A 23,604-nucleotide genomic window follows, 5' to 3' on the forward strand; every position below is an offset into this window, starting at 1 on the left:
CAGTTCTTCCAGCTCAGATGCACGGGTACCCAGACAACAGCTGGCCTTGCTATTAAAGTCTGGAGCAAAGAAGGCATTTGAAGTACCTCAGCCTTTCCCTCGTCTTTTGTCTCTGTGTGTCTCTGCATCCATTAAAGATGAGGTTCTCCTTAGCCCTCCTTTTGTAGCTAACGTATTTATAGAAACATTTGTTACTGTCTTTGATGGCAGACGCCAAATGAAATGTCAGCTAGCCTTTGGTCTTTCTAATTTTCTCCCTGTATAAGCTAATGGAATCCTTGTAGTCCTCCTGCATTGCTTTCCCTTTCTTCCAAGGGCCACAAACTCTCTTTTTCTCCTTGAGTCCCAGCTCTAGACAATCAGAGCCCTTCCTAACATGTGGGGCTACCCCACCTCCTATCTCCTTCCTTGCTTACCCCTTCTGAAGGGTTTGTAGACATTGCACCCTTTGTAGAGATTGATGTCAAACAGAGCAAAGTATCCCATCAGGATTGAAAAGATGAAAAGAAAGGTGTATGGAGCAGTGGTAAGTCTGCCCTTGCTTCTGTGCTATGAGAGCAGGTACTCAGAGGTTGGAAACAGATTTTTCTTTGGAGGTTTTGGAGTGTGTGCTCTGTGAAATTGAAAGCAGCAAATTCAATCTGTTAGAACAGATTTTTCTTCCTCTGCCGTGTGCCTCATAAAAGTGTCTTTTACAGTTACAGCCATGCTTGTACCAGTAAATGTTTACATTTGAAACTTTGTACCTAAAAACTAAAGCTGAGGAAATAATTCTATTAAAAAATAACGTTAGAAACATATGCACTGGACATAACGTGAGACTTTATCTTCTTGAGCAAATTTTTGCTGGAAGAGCACAGTAAATTGCTCTCAAAGCAAACTAGTTAAACGTTTTGTACTATGCTGTATTTTAAATATTTGATGAATAAACATGAAAGGCTTGTGTAATCATTTAGGATTTCCAATGCTGTTAGAAGTGCACGTATCATTGTATTTTACAGTAATCAAAGCCTCTTGATGTAATCATTATGCAGTATTTTACAGAGCTAAATTCCCATGTGGCTGAAATTCTCCATGCTTGTCTTTCTTCATGCCAAAAATGAGGATTTTGTTTTGATCTGTTCTTTGTTTTGTCCTGTTCGTCACAGATTGTGTGATCTCAAAGAGAGGGCAAGAATCCCTGCCTTCTAACATGCATCGTTTTTAAACTATCTGTTTGCAGCTTGCGTAGTGATGACCAGAAAGCCAGGAGAACAAACAAAAAAAATTTAGTCTTGTAGCATGGTCAGAATTTAGTGCATGTGGTCCTGTCAAAATCTCAGCAGCATAAATGTGAATGAGCACTATCAACAGCAACAATTGTGGGCCCAAGGTTTCAGTGTGCAAAGCAGTTACTGCATTCAGCAGAGCATCAGCTGCTTTGTAGTGTTCTGGCAATTTGTGGTGTCTGAGATGTCCTTTCACCTTGAATTTATTACTTTTAGGTGAGATCTTGGGTTATAACCAAGGATTCACTGGCACAGGGACATTGGTTATGTTTCTATTTATTCTTTTTTTGGTGGTTTTTTTCACCATTCTTCAGTGATGAGAATTCAGTGCATTTTGTTCCCCCTCCCCTCTGTCCTCCCTTCCCACCTCACCCTCCACCACCCTCCTGAGTTCTTCTCATTGCAATCATGGTATTTTTAAAGCAAGAATAGTTGAATACTTTTAGAGTACCATGCAGCTGTTGATCTTTATTCTTGCAGGCTTATCATCCTTAAATCCCTTGCTGTATACACAGTCTCACTAACGTCAATGAAATTCAGAGGTCTCTCACTGGAGAGGAAGTAGAGGAATGTATTTCGTCTGCAAGTTGCTAAGCAGACATGTTGTCACACACATCAGGAATAGTAAGTAAGCAGAACATTTCTAGCATATGTATTCTTGTGAGATAAAATGAAGGTTTTGAGTGTGTCTATGTTATATGTTAGTCTGACTTGATATCTGCCTTGACAACCCTTTCTGGTGGAATCTGAAATCTTTTTGCTTCATGTGTCTCACTGTTGCATATGGTTGTCTACATTGCTCAGCTTTTTGGTTCTAAGGCAAGACCGTGGGCATTTGTTACTGTATTTTTAGTGAAAGAAAGAAAATTTCTAGATCTCTCCGTGGAGTAGAAGTCTGGGTCTTTTAGCAAAAACAAATTGTGCAGGTGTAAGTGTCTTAGAAATTTGTCTCTACTATTTCCATCAAAATCTGGCAGCAGCAGTTGGAGCAGCATTGTATCACAGCGCTTCAGGGTTTTTTTCCCTACTTTACAGAAGTTTAACTGGGTGTATTAGAAGTGCATCCAGAGTTACAAGCTATTTCCTTTCATTGCAACAGCATCTACACTGTGAGTAGTTGTGTGTAGGTATGTTTTGTCTTAAAATGCAGATCCATGAGTTTGTGTTGGAAAAATAATTTCTCTGTTGAGAACCCTTCAGACGGGTTTGTTTGCTTCTGAACAGAAGGTCTGTGTCATGAGGGACAAATGTGATTTTTTGCCTGTAGAAGGCAGCGGTTAGTATGTTTTTGAGATCCTTGGAAGGCTTGGATTTTGGCACACAGCTGCCTCAGCGAAATCGAACACTGAGGTCTTTGATTGTTATAGCTGTAGATTCTCATTGCCTCTGTTCCTGCTGAATAACTTGGCAGCTTTTCAAAAAGAAGTAATTGCTAGGCTCTTGCTAAAGAAATTATCTCTGAATGAGGAAGCTCTGGATGGTTACTGCCCAATTATTGCTACCCTGTTTTGAAATAACGTCATCCCTGTGAGACAAGGAAGGTTCTGAATAATTAGCTGGGTCCAAATGGCTTTCAGGCTTGGGTATGACAGAAGACTGTCCTTGCAGTATAAATTAAAGTATAGGCACATAGACCCAATTTCATTGAGAGGCTTCCCGAGAGACTTTTCTCTGTGTACACAAAATACTCACGTCCAAAGTTTCATTGCCCATTAAGACAACCTTGGCATTATCAGCCTGCAGTCCTCTCGTGGTGAATAACTCTGTCTGGACTTAGAATTAGCCCTGTACAGAGTATTTGATAGTAGGGCAGGGATGTATTCCTTTTCTCTACTGCTTTCTGAAGTTCCTTAGGCAGCATCTCAGTGGCCCCTGGAAAAGGCTCCTCTCGGAGGGACCACAGGGCCTGAAGTGTTCATGTCTGTTCTCAGGCAGGCGAAACTCATAATGAGCAGGGTATTCAGTATGAAGACAAAAAGCCTGTTGACTCCAGTGGCATAAACTCCACAGGAATAGGACACTGGCATTCTTAACATCTGAACTATTGTTCCTCATAATCCATGAGCTATCTTTTGAAGGAGTTGAAGAGACGGTAACAAGAAGTGAAGGGGTGTTATGCAGTTTGAAAAAGCAAAGCATTATTTGCCCTGGGTTTGGTTTGTTTCCCCCCTTTTCCTGCCAGTTCATTTTTTTTTCCAGATTTGCAGTTTGGTTTCCCTGCTAGGTGTGCAGCCTGTTCTGTATGCTCAGCATGGACCACGCTGTTTATTTGATGTTTCTGAAACTCCTAGATGAAGCTGCTTTTAGAGTTACCTGATTTTTTTCACTTTTATTTTAAGACAAATTGGATGTAACCATTGACTACAGGTGTCTATATGTGATGAATTTTGCAAGTATTTTTCTTAATATCTTAAAAACATGTTCAGAGAATATCAAATTGTCTAGTGTGCTTGCCTATACCAAAATAGTGATTCAAGTACTTTATTTCATTTTATTGTGGTTGCTCATTTATGTGATGTATTCATGTCTTGTTCAGGGTTAGCCCTGCAAGATATGAGAAAAAGCCTTCAATACTTTATTAAAGTAATTTAATTTTTCAATGAAATATGTAAGTTGGCTTTTCCAAAGAAGGAAACGTTGTCATTACCATTAAACTAATGTAATAATATTGCATTATTATTAGCAGTTATTTTAAGCAGATCATCACTTTATCTTAAATTAGCCTCTCCTGTAACTGTGAGGCCATTCACTTCTAATAACACCTCACCTTCCTGAAGAACACAGTGGTTAATGGGGACGTTTGGTTTGGCTCATATTTCTAAAATGCTTTCATTTTCTTGTCTTCCATGAAATTTAAACTGTTCTAAAAGCTGATATTAGACAAAGTACCCTTTAAATGTTTGAAATAAAATTCCAAGAATGTTCACCTGGCGTGTTTGATTTCCCTTGAATTAGGTTTTGTTTGGTTTGATTGGGAGATACTTTTAGGGGGGAAAGGGACTGTTTCTGTCAAGATCCTTGGCCTGATAGTGCTTTAAACCTCGTAGGCCTAGCTGGCTGGATGAGTCAGAATTTCCACGTGGCGTAACTGCTGGGGCTTGAGCTGGCTCGGAGTTTGCGGGCAGGGTGCTGCTTGCAGCCTGGAATGTAGGTTAGTGTCTCAGCCACAGTGGCATTTGCAGGAGACAGGGCTAGGATTCTAAAAGGTGCATGTCCTTACATGAAGGTTTCTACATTCATTTCTGGAAGGCAGCTTAAGTGGTTTCCTTTAATCTCTTACTCCTCCTCCTGGTTTTCAGAGCAGTAAGGAGGTCACATATAGGTGGATTATTTTCTAAGCTAGGTGTAAAGACTGGAGTTTGTACCCAAGAGCAGAGTGTGCTGCTTAGTGCTCTTTTTCCTGTGTGCTGCTTCTAGAGTCAATATTAACAAAGTCCTATGAAAAATGAAAACAGTCTATGATAAAACAATGAATAGCATTGAAGGTCTGCTGCATGTTAATAGAGCAGTTCCTATTCATGCAGGAGGAATTTGTATACCTGTATTTAGAGACATGCAGTCTTAGAAAAGATGCTACTTTTTGAGGTATAGTTTCTTCAAGATGTTTAAAGGAAAAGGCTGGAATGTAGGCTACGGTATCAGGTATCTTTATTTACATTTTTTGTTTGTTTGTTTGTGTTTTCCTCTTTCTAAATCTAGATAGTCCTTGTTACTGCTGATCAAGTTCACTGTCTCTCCTTAACCTTTCAGTTTTTAGGGAAGGGAGCTGAAGTAGTGCTTGTGTTGCTACATTTGGTTAGCTTCAGATCCAGAGCTGGAAATGTACGAGTTCTGTTAATAAATCCTTTTCTCTAGTGTCTGTCTGGAAGTGGAAGTGATGTGTGACTGCAGGATTTCCCTGGTGATATCACTTCAAACACAGAGTTGTTTGCAACACGTACTGAGTGCTCCCACGTCTTTCTTCTGAGGGTTCTGTTAAAAGTGTTACTGTTCACATAACTCTGAAAATTTCTTGCTAATGAAAATTTTCTTTGCAGTAAATGTACATGAAAATTTACCTACTTTCAGCTCCAGAACTTGTATTTGAATCCAGTCTTTTCAGATATAATGGGATTCTTAATCAGTCTGTCCTTATTTGGAACTGAAAGGAAATTTGTTGAAAAAAGCAAAGAGAAAAAGGGAAGAGTAGATTCCTCACCGATCTTCATGGAAATTGTTAAATTTGCCATGAACTTTTTATGTTGCTCATGGTGCTTGCTGCTGTAGTTCCCTTCTGTTAGTTTCAGAAAGTTGAAGAGTCAGGTCAGTAGCAAATGAAACCAGTTCTGCTGACAAACTTACAGATTTCTGAAAAGTGCCCTAAAAAATAACAGTTTCTTTTCAATGGCTTTATGATTTGTGGCATCCTCTGTTTCACGGTCCTACCTTGTTTGTCTTTTAAAGCACAACACATCATGCCCTTGAACAAAAGGGAGATTTCTGGCATAAATTTCACTGAATATTTTTCATTCAGTTGGCTGCTGCAAAGGCAGTTGATTCTTATATAATTTTCATTCACCTGTAGAATTAGATTTATGTAATTTGTGATAGGCTCTGCTGCATGTCACTATTTGTTACTTTTTTACCTTTTAGCATGGATTTACCGCAGCAGTGCAAAGAAAAAAGGCAGTTTATCCTGCATGACAAAGTTACTCCCCTAACACACAGAGTTTGCACGTAACCTACTAAGACTGTAGATGTTACTATTTATGTGCTGTATAGCCTTTGGGGAAATCATAGCTTATACACTGGGCTGGAAAAAGACTGAAAGGTCTGGAATGGGACTGGTTGTCTGAGGTGCTTTTTAAGAAGGAAACATGAGTTTTTAATGTTTTTTCATTTTTTTCCTTCATGTTAGAACTTCTGCTGTAGCTGAAGAGTATGTTAACTCTTATGGGTAGATTTTATAAAGGTATTCTGATGGGAGATACTTATACACCTGGAGATGTCAGTGGGCTGCTCAATGGATTTGAATCAAATTAGACATCCAATTTCCCATTTTTTTTAGGTATTTGAGATACTTTTTTTTTTTTTTTTTAGCCCCATGTATCTCCTCAGGCACTTTTAAAACTGCTTGAAGAAATGTGTCAGCACCATTTTCAGACTCCGTGTGCATTTGAAAAATGTGACCCTGACTTCTCCAGAGTGGTGCCCAACAGAGCATCTCTGTTAGAATGCAGAGTTCAGCCTACCTACACAAAGCAGTATGCTCCATTAACTTCAGAGAGGAAGACCAAGCACATTTCCAAGAATTCATTAATCAGGGGTCTGGATGAAACACATTCCTGGGAGTCAAAAAACAAACACATTTTGCTTCACTCTCCATCCTTTTTTAGTGAAAAAACTTAGCAATAAAACTCTTAAACTGAAATATGAACGTGTGTTCATTACTCCTGTTCTTACAGTCACAGGAAGGTCCATGAAGGCTGTGATGCCTTTTGCTTCTAAATCTTTGTCATAAAGGACCACTGGAAAGGAAAGTAAGTGTTTAGTACAGCAACAAGAATGCATTTAGGAAATTTCAACTCTGTCAGCAAGTCCTTTCTAAAATTCCTATTCTCTTGCAGGGTTTTTTGTCAAAGAAGAGTTTGATACAGGCACCTCTTATTCTGACAGTGTGAATATATGTAATGCTTATTATTTTTAAAATTAGTTTTAAAAGTAATTGGTTTGAGGTGCTTGAGTGTGATGGTTTGGTTTGGAAGAGGTTCTTCGGCTGGGTTAGTTTTGTGGAGGGTTTTGTTATTTGGGTTTTTTTATTGTTCATTTTAAGTAATTAGCGAGAATAGGGTAAGGAGGAATGAGGAAGGTTGTGTTGGGGGCTACAGTACCGATCCTGTGCTTATGTGGATGTATGTAATTAGCACAACAATACTGTCACTATTTTAAGCAAGGCAATGCTCTTACTCTTTTACACACCTCAGGACAAAACAGGAATTTTGGGTGCTTTGAGCCTGTGCCACTGAATCCAGGCCAGGTGGTTAAAACTGTGCCAGATTCATAGCTGAGTGTGTCTGCTGTGGCCCAGAATAGCAGTCATGGTCCCCAGGGCAGTGCAAGCATAGCAGCAGTCATGGAGTGCCCAAAAGAATTCAAGAGGAGTACAGCCCAAAGGGAATTTGCAATTTTTCAATTACATTTGAAGATATGGTCATTTGGAAGATAGGATTCAGTTAGGTTGGAAACGAATATTTTTCTGAAAGAAAAATAAGTGTGCTGAGTCACAAGGGGATCTCTTGTTTAAATTATTTTGGTATTATTCAGTCTTTAAACAGTGACTTGTATCTATTTTTATCTTTTTGCATTTGGATGCAAGGAAGTTCTCTTTTTCTAGTAAGGTTCTGCCACTTTTCTTGTCACTAGTTCTAAATAGAGGGATGCTGAGAAACTTAGACCTGCTTGGAGCCTTTAATACACTGCTATCTGTCTGGTTTGGGTGTCCCCACGTGCTGTGGCATAGTGTTTGGGATGTTCCAAAAGCTTCAGTTCTTTGCTTTTGGTTAAAGACTACCCCAGCTTTTAGACTCTACTGATATTAGCCATCTGCATTCTAACTAAGTAGAAAAGTTGAGTTTCTTCCTTGGGATGCCAGGGGGCTACCAGCGGCTTTAGAATTTATTTTCCATCCTGGTGCAACAACTTGTTTGCGCATAATTTTTTCACCTCTTCCCCAAACCAGCGTGCATTCCACTGCCAAAGGCAGTTCCTGACTCCAGTGAGGAGTTCTGAAGCAGTATTATTCATGCCCCTTGTGAAAGTATCACTCGTGGAGAGGAATGGTTTTAGTTTTCTGCAGGTAAATTCCTCATAAGTAATTCGTTTTATCTCTGGGGGTCTTGGGCTGTGGGAGAAGGCAAAGTTACTCATTTCAGCCCAAACTCTTTTGTGTGGTGAATTCTGACCAGAATGGAGGAAGAGTGCCATAATTTAAAACAGTTTCTGAACAGCTAAACCAAGTAAAAAAACTATAGTGTGTTTCTTTTTTCCTTCTTTTTCTTTCACAAAGGTATATAAATACACAGCAATCAAGGTAATAGAAACAGATTTTTTTCTTTTAATGCTTTTGTAGCTAGAGTTCATCTGTCTACCCGAAATGAATAGGGATCCAAAGCTTTTCCATAGCTTCTTGGTTTATTAACCCTTTTTTGCAGGTGCAGATACACTGGAGTGAGTTCCATGGAATATTACTGTGTGTGATGGTCAGGAATGTGATTTGAGCTGGCATTTCGTTTAGTTACCCGACTGAGCTGCCTTTAACTTAAATGTTACTGTGTGTAACCTTTGCTGAAATATTTTGTGTTGTCCTGCTTGGCTGCCAGTCAGCCTCTGGGGGCTTCACCCTGTCTATTCACTGCAGCTTGTTTTCACTTATTTTGAGTATGGTGGTGTTGCTTGTTTTAATATGCAAACAAGTGGAGAGGTTTTTTGTTTGTTTCTTTAAAATTTGAAATGTGGGTGTCAGGTTTTTCTGATCTATTGTACAGAAATTACTGAAGTTTGCAGGAGCATGAGACCGTTTATGAATAATTTTCTTTCATATATGGAGAGAGCAAATCTTATTCTCAGAAAATAAAGAGCAGGAAAGTCAGGAGTAGATAACCGAACAGTTGTTTAGTGCAGTCTGATGTGTGTGTGTCTCCTCATGGAAAGTGGCGTATATTAAAATATTTGTACAAGAAAAAATTTCTGTGAAATCCTATTATAAATGCTAGTAGATCACACCCAGGAATATATTTGCCAATGTTACGGTAAGGATTAAAAGAAAGTTAAAAGACATGTATGTGAAAGTTAAAAGACATGTATGCGAACTTTGATAATTTTGAATTTGAAACTTTGCAGATGGAGTTTGTTAAGGCCTTAATATAAAAAGGCTGTGAATGTGGGAGTTTAGAAAAGCAGAGATGACTTTCCTTTGTGATGCAAACTTGGTGGCCAGTGAGCTGGTTGCTCCGAGTCAAGCACAGAGCCTAGTTTGATTTGTGGTTACTAACAAAAGAACAAGATATACAGAGAAAAGAGTAAAGCCCTTTTCTGGGTTCAGCATGACCATGCCGACTCCTGGTGTCTGGAACCAGTGAATGTGCTGCACTGGCCCCGTGCCACGGGGCAGCCTTTATCTGTGCCCTGCAGGCACGAGGAATTATACTGCCACATGATTCATGGGTTGCCAACAGAGCAGGATTTATACAGAATGCATTGGAGCTGTTTATTATCAGCACAGGATGTGGGAAATTTAGGGGAGAAAAAAAGGGAGAGGAAAAAATACTGCTGTTAATACAATTGAGCTGCATAACTGGAAGTGGCTTTTGTCGCTGCTTTGCTATATGGAGGCAGTGCTGGAAGCAAACTGAGCATCTGCTCAGGAAGTTTGGTGTTCTTAAACGATGTTCACCAGGCACTGGTGCTTATCTTTACAGAGAAATATGCAAGACAAAATGGAAGCCAGCCTACAGACGTTCTTTCCTGGAAAGTGTAGTTTGCTGGGATGACACTGTGCTTATGTCTTTGGTGAAATGGAACAAGAACAGTAGCTCTGCCCTTGAGAGATCTTTAGCATCCACAACAGAGTAGATGAACAAAAAGGTTAAACCTTGAATAATTCTTTGTCATTTGAAGATCACTTTTTAGCAGGGAAAAAAAAATATCTTCCAGACTTCACTTGGATTTGTGGTGTTATGGTAGCTATAGTACTGGCAGGAGCTCTCTTGTGTGTAGGCAGGTGAAGTGCATGATTGTAAAATGATCATCAATACATGGCAAACCAGAAGAATCAACAGGAATTTTTTGGCTGTGAGACTAATAATACTTCTCATGATGCTGACATTTCCAGCTGCTGCTTCTTAATGTTGTCTTTGGAAGAACCAAGTTTCTGTGATTATATGTTATGGATAACTGGTATGGTATTTTTAAGTAGAAACTGAAGTTAGGAGTAAAATGGGTTCTGTCATTTGGAAGAACTTGGAAGAGACATGTGCCAAAAAGTAGTCCTTCAGCAGCTGTGTGCCTTTTCCCAAGGCTTCTACCAGCTGTGTTCACAAATAAAACTTAAAAAGAGGGAATGGTAATTTTTTTAAATGAAGGCATTTATTTGCATGAGTTTCCTTTTTATGTCCATAAAATAAAAAAGAGTAACCAACTTAACTTTTGTTTCATACGCCAGTGGTAAAACGTCATAATGACTTACATGAAAAGGAAACTTCTGCAGCAAACTTTATTATCAAATTCTTGGTAGTGAAGAATGGAAAAGAGTAGAAGTTTGGCCTACCAGCAAAGAGAAGTTTCTGATCATGGGAGTCCAGGAATCCTGGAAGGATGCTTATGACATGTGATCCATCCTGGTGCTGTCCAGGTTGAGGTGTTAAATACCAGCTTTCCTCAGCAGGGCTATGTAGATCACTGTGTTCAGCTCACTGTTAGGCAGGAAAAGCAATTCTCTCTTCCAGGAGAGAAATATCTCAGGAGAAAATACGCCTGGGTTGGCACATGGCTTTTGAAGAAAAGAAGGGTCTGGGTGCTGAGTGCTGTGCAGTCTGACTTCCCTCTGACAGAGGCTGAAAATGTCATTCTTTGTCCTGTTGTGAGTCATGGTGAGGAATTAAGGGAAGCGCTGCCTCAGGAAGGACGTGTTTCACTGTGGCAGCATGGAAGGAATTGCTGTGTGCTAAGGACAAAGATGCTAGGTAGAAAATAAATTAACAGTTGAATTAAATTGGGGTAGGGGAAACAAAAACTACCATGACAGAAATGAGAGGACAGGTGGAGCAGAGAATTGATGTCCTGGCTCCAGCATCTTAGGTCCTCCATTCTGCAGGACAAAGGCATTTAGTTTTACATAGACATGGATGGCTTTTATGAGATGAATATTGACCAGAAAACAGCTTCCATCAATGTCTAGCTTTTGAGCTTGCTATTTCACACAATCAACCTTCCTGCAGAGGTCTGAAAGTCCGTCACTCTTGTGTTTGCAAAACGTTCTTCATGGGCTTCATTCAAGGGCTCTTGGTTTATTCTTACATGCACAAGGGAAAAGGGAAGTATTGTTAACTCAGACCAACCTTGAGAATTCTTGGCGTTTTTGAGGACCTTCACATGCCCTGAAACTGTCCCTCTCAAGGTATTTGCAATTGTGGATTGCTCAAAGGTTTGTGGTAGAGGGTGGTACATAAATCACTGCCTTTCTGTGCCATGAGATTTGTGTGGAAGGAGGAGAATTTTAAGCTGCAGTCTTTAAATCACACCTGTCATGCACACTTTGTTAATCCTAACATAATCTTGAGCTGAAGCTTCACATGAAATTTAGATCAGTCCTGGGCCTTCCTTTTAAAAGAATGCTCAGCTATTATTTTTAAATGTGTACTTTCAAGTCCAAGCATGTTTTAGTTTTTGCAGGGAGTGATTACTGAAGATCATTAATGTGGGTTTTATTCCACTCTGATCTTTTCAAAACCAAAAGATAGACTTCAATAAAGAGCATTTTATTAATGGCTCTCTGATGAGGTCTGTGCTGATAGCTTTGGAGTTAAGGTTCTTGCAGCAGTATTAAATTAGGTATTATTTCCTGATCTTTAGTGCTTAAAGCTGAGCAGAGTGACTTAATGAAATCACAGACTGCAACAAAAAGAAATTATTCTCGTTTAGGCCATGTCTATTGAAGGTGCATAAATAAACAATTGGTATACTTTGGTTTAACTGCCCATTTTCATTCTTGTACATCTGAATAAAGATGGTTTTTAATGGTGCTAATATTTATGTGCAAATAGAGGAAATTGTAGCAAATTCTAGGAGATGTGTATGGAAATACTTATTGTGATTTTGCTGGTGTTTGGTTCTTTTTAAAGTTAAATTATTAGCTTCTTAGATTTTAGAAGTATTTTTTTGATTTGCTAGCCAAAATATTGAAAAGCATTTTGACCCTTTTTATTCTTTCCTTTGTGAAATAAACTAGAAGTGACAAAATTAATTTTGGCCAACTTTATGGAAGTTTTAAAGATGGAGAAAAGACTCAGGATTAATTTCAAAATAATTCTGATGATACTGGTACTGTACAAAATAATGACTAAGTTGGGGCATATATGTGAGAATGGGATTTTTCTGTCTTCAGAAAGATGTGATAAACTTTCATATGGGGTGTTTCAAATGATGTGTGTGAAACAGACACTGTCTGTCTCCCTTTAAGGTTAGACTCTCTACTCATCTCCAGTGTTCATTGATCTCATCACATCCTCATGTTTTGTTTGTCATTTTTCAGTGTGGCTGTTGCTGTTGTGGATGAGGACTTGGACTCTTTATTTGTGGTATGACAAATAAAAGTCATAAATCTGTGTGTAGGAGGTGTTTTGGGTTGTGCTTTTGGGGTTGTATTTTTGGGGTTTGATTCTGAATCAACTTGGACAATTCAGCTGCTGGATATGGCTTTTTTAACATTGGAAATTGAATGGATTTTATTAGAAAACTGGGCACGTGACCCTTGGCATTCATGCTAGCTTAGTTAATATCTTGAAATGTTTCCTGGAATTAATTAGATAAAAATGAATGCATTTTTATCTAATGGAGTTTTGTCTTGCTTTTGATTTTTGTCAGAAGGACCCATCTGTAAGATGGTTGAGTTGGAGGACTCCTTTTGGAGGGCTTTTCCAACACTGATGATTCTATGATTCCACCATAATAGTAATGTTGGATGCAATGTGGGTCTGCAATAATTTACGGAGAATTTATGGCATGAGTTGTGCGATGTTCTGTGAATACAACATTATTTCACATATAAGCTCTTCCTTGTTGCATATATCTTTTTCCCTTTTAGTGTAGTTGTGGAAGGGGAAGCCTTTAAACATTAATTTTCCAGAACTACCATTATCCTGCCAGCACATGGGATGCTGTGCTATTGGGGATGCTATATCGCCAGCTGTCCTCAGGCTGAGGAGGTTACCATATTTTCACATGTAAAGTTACTGTTCATATCATCCATCATGTGTTAAAATGGTTTTCTTTTACAAATAATGACTCCCTTTGTCAGGGAAGGAGGTTCTGCTCCATGTGGAAGGAGTGAAGCTGCTCTGTACTTGGCTGAATTATGATACCTACAACTTGTGGCCTGTGGCCTTATGATACATGAGGCTACCAACACATTTTTGGAAGCACAGACTATGTGGTTTATTAAACGGATAGAATCTCTCACTGTTTTTCAGAAGTCCCTCCTCAAGATGTTGCATTATCTGTAGTGACCCATTTCAAGTTATGTAAATTTAGATTTGTCTACGGCAAAATGTATCTGTTCCTTTCACTTTATTTAGAGAGAAATCAACTCTGTCATCTAATTTAGATTATATAAAATCCTTGCTGTGGAAATGTGCACGTGCTTTTTTCAACCCCTATTCTTGCGGTGTGATGGAGAAAACACAGAAATTTTCAGAAGCACGAGCTTTCTTTAGTTCCTGAAGGAACCTTGGGCCAAGAAAAAAGTGCCTGTTTCCATCTTACATCAGCTTGTTTGATAACAGATCCTATCTTTCCCAGAAAACAATGTCATGCTGAATTTCCAAATAAGAAGATGCAATATAAAAAGGAAGAAAGAATCTGTAAGTAATTTCTAGAAATAGAAGTGTGGTGGTCAAATTTCAGACCTAAGCAGCTTTGCCAACAATATTGTTCCTAATAGATCCTTTTATTTGCAGAAAAAGCATCACTGAAACAATTCCCCAAAAAAAGGCCACTTTTCAGGTTCTGAAAAAACTCTTATTTTATTTTTTCTAAGTAGTGAAAATATTGAAATATATTTGGCTCTCTGAGCCTTAGCATCTTTCTGCATTAATTCTGAAAGAGGCAAAATGATTGCTTAAAAACATACACCTAATGTCTTTATTCACACCTTGTGCTTCATAAGAATCAGAGTTTAATTACTTATCTCAGGCAGCTGTGACTATGAACTTTCCTGAGCCTGCTTATCAGTCTGAAAGTAGGGAGCTCATTTCTTACCTGGTTTTAAGTAACATCTCTGCAAGAGCTTGATCATGCTTGCAGAAGAGGATTACCATGTCTTGCAGATTGCAGTTGTGCTTTAAAAAAAGTAGAATTGACGCTGTAGAGGAGGGAAAGGGTTTATCTTTGTGTGGCAGTCAGGCACAATGACGCACACTCTGGTGAGGAAAGCTGCTCTTCCTGTGAAATGGTTTGGAGAGCAAAATCACGTGTGTTTAATGGGGATGTAGCCATGAATACAGTATCACTGATGGGAAAATGAACTTCTCTTCACACAAACCTGTGTCTGGTACAGGAGAGAGAAGGTGCTGTGTGAAAACTGCTTTTTACCTTCGCTTGTAGGCACAAAGTTTCTTTTGGGTTGCTGCATAGTGAAATAGTCCCACAGAGATACTTGTTCCCAGTGATACCTCCTCCTTCCTTTAAAGCAGAAACTAATTTAGATTGTGGGACAGATGACGCATTTGTCTGGAAACTTCTTCCAAAGCCAGCAGTGAATTTATTTGATAAATAAATAAATAACACTCCTTTCAGTTTCTCATCTCAGAAGACAGGGAGCAAAGGGCAGAGCACTAGCAAAAACTATTTAAAGATAGCTGATCAGGAGGTTATGGGTTTTAGTGTTTGTGTACTTAAGAATTTAATTCTTGCTATGCAGGTTTAACTGTTTTAACCCAAGAAAAAATGCTTTCTCAAATGAAAAAAAACAATTGTACATTTTTTCTTTTTAGATAGCTTTAGAAATGTTTATATTTGGGTAGTTGGGAGTGTTTATATTTGGATAGCTGGCAACATTTATTTTCCCAGGATCTTCTGGAGGCTCTTTAGAGAAAATTCCTTGCTCCCCTCGAGCGCGGATTGTTAGAAATGCGGACGGAGCATGTGGGAGCCCTGGGCAGAGCAGTAATTCTCATGAATTCTCATGCTGCAGTTCCACAGGCTGGAAGGAACATTCACTATGGAAGTGCAGCTATAATCGTGCTAGAACAGACTTTTATGAATAAATAGATCCTGTCTATGAAGGCAAAAAAACCCAGAGCTTGTAGGAAGCCCCGAATATTTTCCTACTCCCTCTCATCTGTCTAAAATACACCTTCTGCCACAGTAAATCTGATGAGCAATTTTACCCCTAATTCTGTAAAGGAGAAGTGAAATCCTATCCATTAGGTAATGCTAGCACCAGACCTCAGCCTCAGCTGTTTTTTAAACATTATCACAAACTGTCAGGAGAAGAAAAGAAAAATCCTTCTTGGCAAATATAATTTTCTTTGCTTTTGTGGGTGTTTGTGCGAGAGTCCTTCAGCTTCTATGTGTTAGAGAAAAGTTTGGTGTGTGCAGAAATTTCCCTTAGTTCTCCTAAAAAAAAAGCGTTTGCCAGCTGGAACAATGCAAACAGGATGAAGTAAAGTAGACTCTCAGTACATGCCTCTGTGCTTTTCTAATAACATGAAGTTTTTTGGGTCAACAAAGACTTAATACGTCAGAAACAAATGGTGTGGAGGAAAACACAGGTAAATTAGTTGTTCAAAGTGTGACATAGGACTGGAGCAGATGATGTGATTTGGGGAATGCAGAGCTTATGGTATGACAGTGTACTGGAAAAGATTGGCTTATTATCCTAACAAAATGAAGTACAAGAGGGCATATGATTCCTTTCTCATTGATTCATCAGGAGACCAGTATGAGGAACAGAAAAGAATTACTTATCTAAGACGCCATGTTGGCAGAAGAGCAAAGGAGTATAAACTTGCCATGAATAATGATGGGCTGTAGATTAGGAAAGGACTCTGAGCTATCATTGCAATCCTGTGTTTTGAATGACCTTCCAGTCAGAAGAGAGGCAGAGGAAATAGGAAATTAAAATAATTTCAATGAGTAGTTAGAAAGTGTTCACTTTAGAATCTAAAAATTTATGTTAAAAAGTTACCATAAAACATGGAGTGGGGGATAAAATCTTCACTGTTTTTTGGGGGTGATCTTAAAACCATTGTTTGCTTCTATATTTGGTTAGTTTGGTACCTCACATAAAAATAACTCTTTCAAAATATTGAACTCAAGGCCCCCAGCTGGAAATGCACTTAGGTCTTCTTGGCTCAGGGATAATACCAGCTCCTCAAGGGAACTTTGGAGGTTCATGGACTGTTCCAGCAAGTTAAATTCTGAGTTCTTCATTTCAGCTTCTGCCATGAGTCAGAAGACAGGGATATTTTGTGTAGAGTCTTGAAGGGTCTGGACTTGTTTAAGGCAGCAAGACTTTTTTTCTGTGTTTAATATGTGAATATTCTTTTGTCACTTGAGTAGATGTTGCAATCTGGTAAGGAACTGGAACACTTGGATATACCTCTACAAAATGAATAAAATCAATCTTGTTTCTTGTAACTGGTTCGTCAGTGGAAATGGCATCATGTTTAATTTATACTAAGATTTCTTACTGCAGCTTCTATGGTAATAGATGTAAATTATGAAACGTAGACTTTAGCATATTCAAAAAAGGTTTTTATTCAGTAAATCAAAATATAGGATTTCAGTTTATTTTGTCAGATATTCACAGTCAAATTTTAAATTTTGCTGAAATTTTGAGGCAGAAGATCATGTTCTGGAAATTTTGTTATGCCATTGAGCTCATCTGATCACTCCAGTAATACTTGCTTTAATTCATGTTGTCTGCCATACACTGAAGCGAGGTGGAGCTGACCTGGGTGTTCATCAGACAACTGTAGGAGCTTTTTACCAGCTTGGGCTTGCATCCTCTCAAGTTTCCTATTTCCTTCATCGCACTAGAGTGAGTATTTTTTGGGATATAATTTGTCAGAACATCTGGATTTCTTTGGCTGCCATTAGCTGCTGCCTTGTTTGGACTGTGGAGTCTGTCTCGGGGATTTTTGAATAGTGCCATTGCAGTGACTAGGCTGAGGTGTTTGGATCTGGGAACACAGGTCCCCATTGCCTGCTCCATGGAAATGAAGAGCCAGAAGAGCTTAGGAATGCTCCAGCTGTAGCTTGCTGACAGAAGCCAGAATTTGCCTTTTGTGAATTTTATTTCACAGTGGAAGAAGGCTGGAAAGAGGAGGCACCGCAAGCACTTTGAAGGGTATTTTTACTCTTCAAATTTTGCAGATTGTTCCCAGCATAAAACAGACTTCAACAGGTTCATTCCTGGGAATTATTATGGGTAGGAGGCAAGGCTAACTGGCTGATTGTAACAGCTACAGACTTAAATGTGATTTTCTGCTCTATTTCATTAAAATTATAACTGACCAAATGCTTAGAATATTCAGTACCTATTAAGACTTTAGAAGGCTACTTTGCATCATTGGGCTTTGTTCAAAAAAGCCTGAAAAATGGCAGAAAAAGCCTGTGGCTCATTAGCTTGCTACCAGTGGTCATGGATTGCAAAAATTCAACTGCTTAAAAAAACCCCAGTGGGTCTGTGCCAGTCAGCACTCATCACTGTGGGGCACTGGGATGCCTGAGTGTCCCTGTCACAGTTATACACGTTTTTCTTTGTCACTTTTTATCTGTGGCATAACCTTACGTGACAAAGCTTTCTCTGCAGAAAAAATGCTGTTTCAAATTGGTTAAAAAAATTGAATCCAGTCTCACGCTGTGTGCTGTGTTAAGAAGGTAAATAAACTCTTCCTTCCTTCCATTTTTTTCGTTGCATACACTAAAAACATATTAAAATTATGTAGATTGATGTTAAACTCAGTCTTTGCTTGGGGGATCTCGTGATTCTTCTCTTGTGCCATGTCAGTTGCTATACAGCAAGTGATAGCGGCATACATATTTTCCCTACTATCTGTAGTAGGAAATATATATATATATATACACACACAGGCACATATATATATATATAAAAAAATATTTTGTAAGTTTAAACTAATTAATATATAATAAAAATCATGCAGTTATTATGCAATGTTGCAGTAATTTGATAAAGCTTATATTCCCTTTATTAGTTTTCATCTTTAATGAAGTTTTAACATTTATTAGTTTCGCTGCCTATCAGGTTTTCCATTGGAACTGTAGAATCCCGCAATACCACTTGCATGTCCATTTTGAAAAGATTTTCTCTTTTGTTTTATATGGACTGTAGGAAAAACTGATTGGTTTTGTGGCAGAACCCCATAACAGTTTTGGCATTTTAGGCTCACCCAGCACAAACACACGAAGCTGCAATTTGTTTGACTGGGAAATTCCAGGGAGTCGTAACTCCTGGACTCTGATGTGTTTGGCATTGAAAACTAACTCTACTCTTGTGCATCTTTCACTTGCACGAACCTTCATCACGCTGCCCTTTTCCCAGTGGGTTCACAGGCCTCCACTGTGGTGTAAAAAGGTAACTGTGTTGTTCTACACACAAAATTACAGGAATGGATAGATGCCAAAACCTTTGCTGCATTTAGTCCAGGTCACAAGCTGTGTTTCTTGTGTGCCTTTGTGATCTCTTTGTGTCACAAAGGTAAAGCAGTAGTGGTGCTATTCCCTGCAGGCATGGGCTTACCCCGGTTGTGAATGACCTCCCCACTCAGAGGTTTGCATTTTGCACAGGAAAACCTAGAGAGAGTAATGGGAAAACTGAAATTCTAACAGAGTAGTGGAGGTTTGGGAATAAAATCTGACTTTCTGTTTGCTTTTAGATTTTATAGTTGTTCTGGATGGGGCCAGAGGGGAAAAGTTGATTTATGATGCGGTTTTAAAAAGTGTGGCAGTTTGTTTAATCAAGAAATGCACTGGGAGGATATTTGACCCATCAAATCCTCTGTATTTATCTCCCATTTTTTCTCTTCCATTTTGTGGACTGGGACTAAAACTGACTCGTTTCTTATGTTTTATAAGTTTTTATGAGCTGACCTGATGTTTATAATGAGGCCTGTGTGAACACCCCATAATGATACCCCAGTAATTGCAGCATTCAGAGAGTTTGTTTGGGAACTCAACCAACAGACAGCCTGATAGTGTTCAGCCTGTACCACCCATGTATGTATTTACATACACATATGTGGCTTCTCTTTTGATAAATGTCAAATAGTAAAACTGCTTCTGAAATTGCAGATATTTGCACACACTTGGATCAAGGCACTAGATTTAATTTCAAACAAAATATACTTTGGGAAGAAGAGAGGTACGGTCTAATGTACAGTCTAATTTAAAGGGGTTAAAACCCAATGAAAACAAATAAACATAGCTGAACCAAAAAGTATTGCAAAATGCAGCAGAAGTTTTTTTTCTGTATTTTAAGTCCATTTGAAATTCAGGAATATGCTTTTATTATATGGAAGACTCTAGGTTAGTCAGGTGTTGACATCCCTTTCTGCTCCTGTGTTGGGTCAAAAAAGCTGAAATATGTTCTCCTGAATTGATATTTTATCCAGCAAAAGAAGGAATTAATATTCTTTGATTCTAAATTAATGTTGAATTTCCTTGATTTCAGTATGTGTAAAAGAAACATTAGCTTTCTCTTGCTGTGAAATACAACGTAGTATCATATAAAAACGCATACACTGTTAAAAATATGAACTGCTGTTGGGTTACAAATACATAAGTAAATTATGAAAAGGAGTGTTAATTCTTACATTATTAGTTTATTTCTCTTGAATAAATAGCCATAATAATAATTAGAAAATATAAATACCTCAGTTGTTGGGCCAGATGTCACTTCTTTGAGGCTGGCACATAGAGCAGCTTTTTAGCATCTTAAAATGACACAGCATTTTTGGTTTGGTGTTGATACTCCATCTTTCTTTTAAGAAACAGATTGCTCTAAGTTATTTCCTCAGCTTCAAAAGGGAAAGATGGGTATCACCAACAAGAAAATGCCAGTAATTTCATTTTCATTCAGGGCGTGAAGCATTTAAAGGTTAATTTTAGATAAAAATATCATGATTGAACATTTTATACTAGCTTTCTGTAGATTTCCAAATGCTTTGGAGTTGCTAATGCATTAGTGTGGAAAATCGAAATGTAAAATTGCATCCATATGAGGACTCCCACAGATTTCTAAAGTATGCTGTCCCTTAATAAATTAATTATAGCATTTTTTTTACTATCTCCAGGCTTTTGTGGAAAAAGCAAAGTTCTCACTGTAGGAAATCAAGGGATAAGAAGCTGGCTGAGAAAAGCTGTTGCTCTGCTTTGTCAAGTCTTTGTGGTAGCCTTTATATTGGTGCTTTATAACAACATGTATTTAGAATAACAAACAGACAATTAAATTATCTTTACATTAATGGAGTGTTTCTTTTTGTGCACTAAGTTGCAGCTAGAATAGAAGAATTGAGGGTCATTTTTGAGGGCATGGGAAAAAAAATGAGTCTTTTGCAGAGAGATTTACAGAAGGAGTTTGATTATTTCTTGCCTTTTTTTCCCCTCCCTTCTCTCAGGTCCGCACCAGTGTCCTACCTGACCACAAGGAACCAAGAGCAGATGTTGGGGTAAGAAATCATTTTCAGTAATTGATTTTTTTTTTCCATCTCATTGGAAGGCACTAACACTCAGTGCTCAACAGGAGCTGAAAAGCTTTTTTAATAGCGAAAGTTTTTGGTGGAATGAATAAAATAATCAAGGCAGGAGTGGCAGTCTCATGGATTGATGTAATCCCATTCACATCTTTTTGAAAACCTCTTTCAAATGAAGCTATCCTGAGACCAGCATAACCCTGTAAAGTCCTTGCTAATATCAAGCAAGCAGTCTGGATGGGAAGTCATTTTCTGAGAGGGCTAAAACCTCATGGATAAAATGGGCCCCTGGTGGGAGTGGGAGAGGTGTGTCCTGCTCCAGCTGAGTAGAAGAACAAAGCTCACCTGGTGCAGGTGTCAGATCTGTCTGCAAATATGGAAAATGCCTGGAGGCTTCAATATTTTAGCCTAAGGGTTTGACTTTTCTGCCTTACAAGGGCTTCCTTGGCATGGTTTTCAAGACTTCAGCTAGTGTTTGAAAAACCTGTAGCTTGGCAGCAAGTTCAATCTTAGTGAAATAATCAGTGTGTTTTAGCTTTCCATATAGCTATTATAGAGACTTTTCTCTTTGGCTAGTTGAGATTATTCATCAAACTACTCAAGGCGAGTGTCTTAAGATTTGTGTCTGGAACACTAGCAAAATTCCGAAGGAGCATTACTCTGCAATTAGGATTACAGCACAAATTTTGTTTTAAAGCCTACTTTTCAAGCCTTTCCAAGTCACGTGGGCAAAGTTAAATTGGTTTGTAGACTGCCAGTGCAGGCCCCAGGGTGGACTATTGGTATCTGAATCAGTATAGAAAAAGTATTCTCCAGTTTGATATTAGACCCCTTGAACATTAGCATAACTCTCTTAATTTGGGTCATGGGATCATTTGAAATTTTATTTGATTTTGCACATAGCTCTGTGCTGTCAAGCAAAGAATTTCTTTTTTTCTAAATAAGCATATGAATATGAAACAGAGAACTAAGTAGAACATTTTAAGCCGATAAAATCATTCACCTTTAATTTCATGACACAGAAGAAGTAGATCTGATGCTCAGACATGTTTAGTGGGTACAATGGCCAAAGCTCTTTGGCTTTATGAGAGAGCAGTGTAGTTGTCTCTTGGCCCTGGTCGCTTGAGGATTCTGACTTAGGGTTCTTAAATATATTTATGGTTCTATTTTGCTGCAGAAAGAAGCCCCAGGTGACCAAACCTTATATCAGTTTCATTCCAAATAGCCCTCTTCCCCTTTCCAAGCGGTCAGGTTTCAAATACAAACACTCAAATGTCATGAAATGCCAGAATAAAGGCTGCTGTGGAGAGACAGTGCTGTGGAATGCGTTCTTGCAGCATGGAGAAGGATATGCTCTTGGAAGAAGATGAATAATCTGGGCTAAGTGTGTGTGACCACAGAGTTTTAGTGCGGAAACACTCTCACACCGACTCATCTAAAGGAAGACAGAACCACCTGTGTGTTCACTCCAGCAAGGCTGTGCATCACCATGTGTTGCACCTGGATGTCTTTTTTTGTAGAAGTGCCTTTAATTTTGGCATTGAAAACTAACTGCGCTCTTTGCTTGTGTGGCTGTGTTATTTTTCTTCCTTTCTTCCTGTTCATCGCTTCCCAAATCCAATGTTTTTCCAGCCTTCCCTAGACTCTCAACTTGTGTCCTTTTTCCGTTACTGCTTACATGCTGCTTAGGAAATCTAAGGCTGTGCCATTTATGGGAACAAGCCTTACCTCATGACTCAGTTTATTGAACTGCAGACATGCAGTTTGCAGTTTACTAACTGCACTGTGGGTGCTTGCCCAATTTCAGAGTTGGTGTTTGAACTGTACGTTGTGTATGGAAGAAAACTTATCTTAGTGTAGAGCTTTATTGTTTGCATTCAAGCACACAACATCCTGCTGGCTTTCCTGAAAGAAAGCAGGCTGAAGGTTTGTTTTTTTTTTACCAGAGAAGTAACTCTTCTCAGCAGTGACAAATTCTTTTCTGTTTTCCTTGAAGAGAACATTGCTCTCTGTAGGCAGCCTCTGTTGACTCAGAGCAACTTGATTCTTCTTTCATTTGTATAGCCAAGAATGTATATAATTTAGCCTGGAATTCTAATTTGCCATTCCAACAGTAAACTTAGTGTTATGTAAGAAAAACCAAACTTTGTGCCCTTCTTATTGTTTTATTGCTAAAAATTAAACATAATGTCATGATCTTCTTACAATTTATTTAGAGCAAGTGATGTTGTGTTGTACATTTGAAAGATAAATTGGTAGAAGATGGCTGTTAGTTTCTTGCCCATTGTTCCCAAGGCAAGAATACTACTGCTGGCCAAATTGACAAAATGGGATCTCAGCAGGATATGAGCAGAGGTTAAAAAATAGCCCAAGTGCAAGAGAAGATTTAACCCTTTTTCCTCTTTGTACTTTGTTATGCGTGAAGAGTGATTTTTATAGAAGAAAAAGATACAGTGGTGTAGCCTAATTTAACTTTAGGCATTCTAGTTACATTACCACATTTCTCTGCAATTTTAATGCAGTGAATAAGTTCACCTTACAATGGAAATAGAGGAAAACACTACTTAAAACATTGCCAAGAACTAGAGAAATAAAACATTTCTATTAATAAACTTGTGCTGAACTCAATTTAAGAATGCCTTCCTAGCACATACATTCATATTTTGAATACGTGGATGGTAGTGCCAATGGCTTGAGGAAAAACCATAACAAGAACAACTTTGGTAAAACACTGAAAACTTAGCACTTCTTGTAATCCAGAAATTAGAAAAATAGGAAGGAATAGATGCAAAATGCAAATACTGGTACTGAATGAAAATCTTCCTGTGGCTGTACATCTTACAACCTGTTATTTTGTCAGGTTGTTA

At 38.5% G+C, this 23,604-nt stretch overlaps 1 protein-coding gene across 1 annotated transcript in view; it reads left to right on the plus strand.

Annotated features, from left to right (window-relative positions):
• Positions 1-23,604, plus strand: part of INPP4B (inositol polyphosphate-4-phosphatase type II B) — a 211,284-nt gene that overhangs the window by 103,343 nt on the left and 84,337 nt on the right. Inside the window, exon 6 of the mRNA XM_054283822.1 lies at positions 20,663-20,713. Coding sequence (XP_054139797.1) covers positions 20,663-20,713 — 51 coding nt within the window. The remainder of the gene's footprint in view (positions 1-20,662; positions 20,714-23,604) is intronic.

This window comes from Melozone crissalis, unplaced genomic scaffold, assembly GCF_028551555.1.
Source record: "Melozone crissalis strain CALT ecotype California unplaced genomic scaffold, PUWL_Pcris_2 ptg000039l_1, whole genome shotgun sequence".
NCBI lineage: Eukaryota > Metazoa > Chordata > Aves > Passeriformes > Passerellidae > Melozone > Melozone crissalis.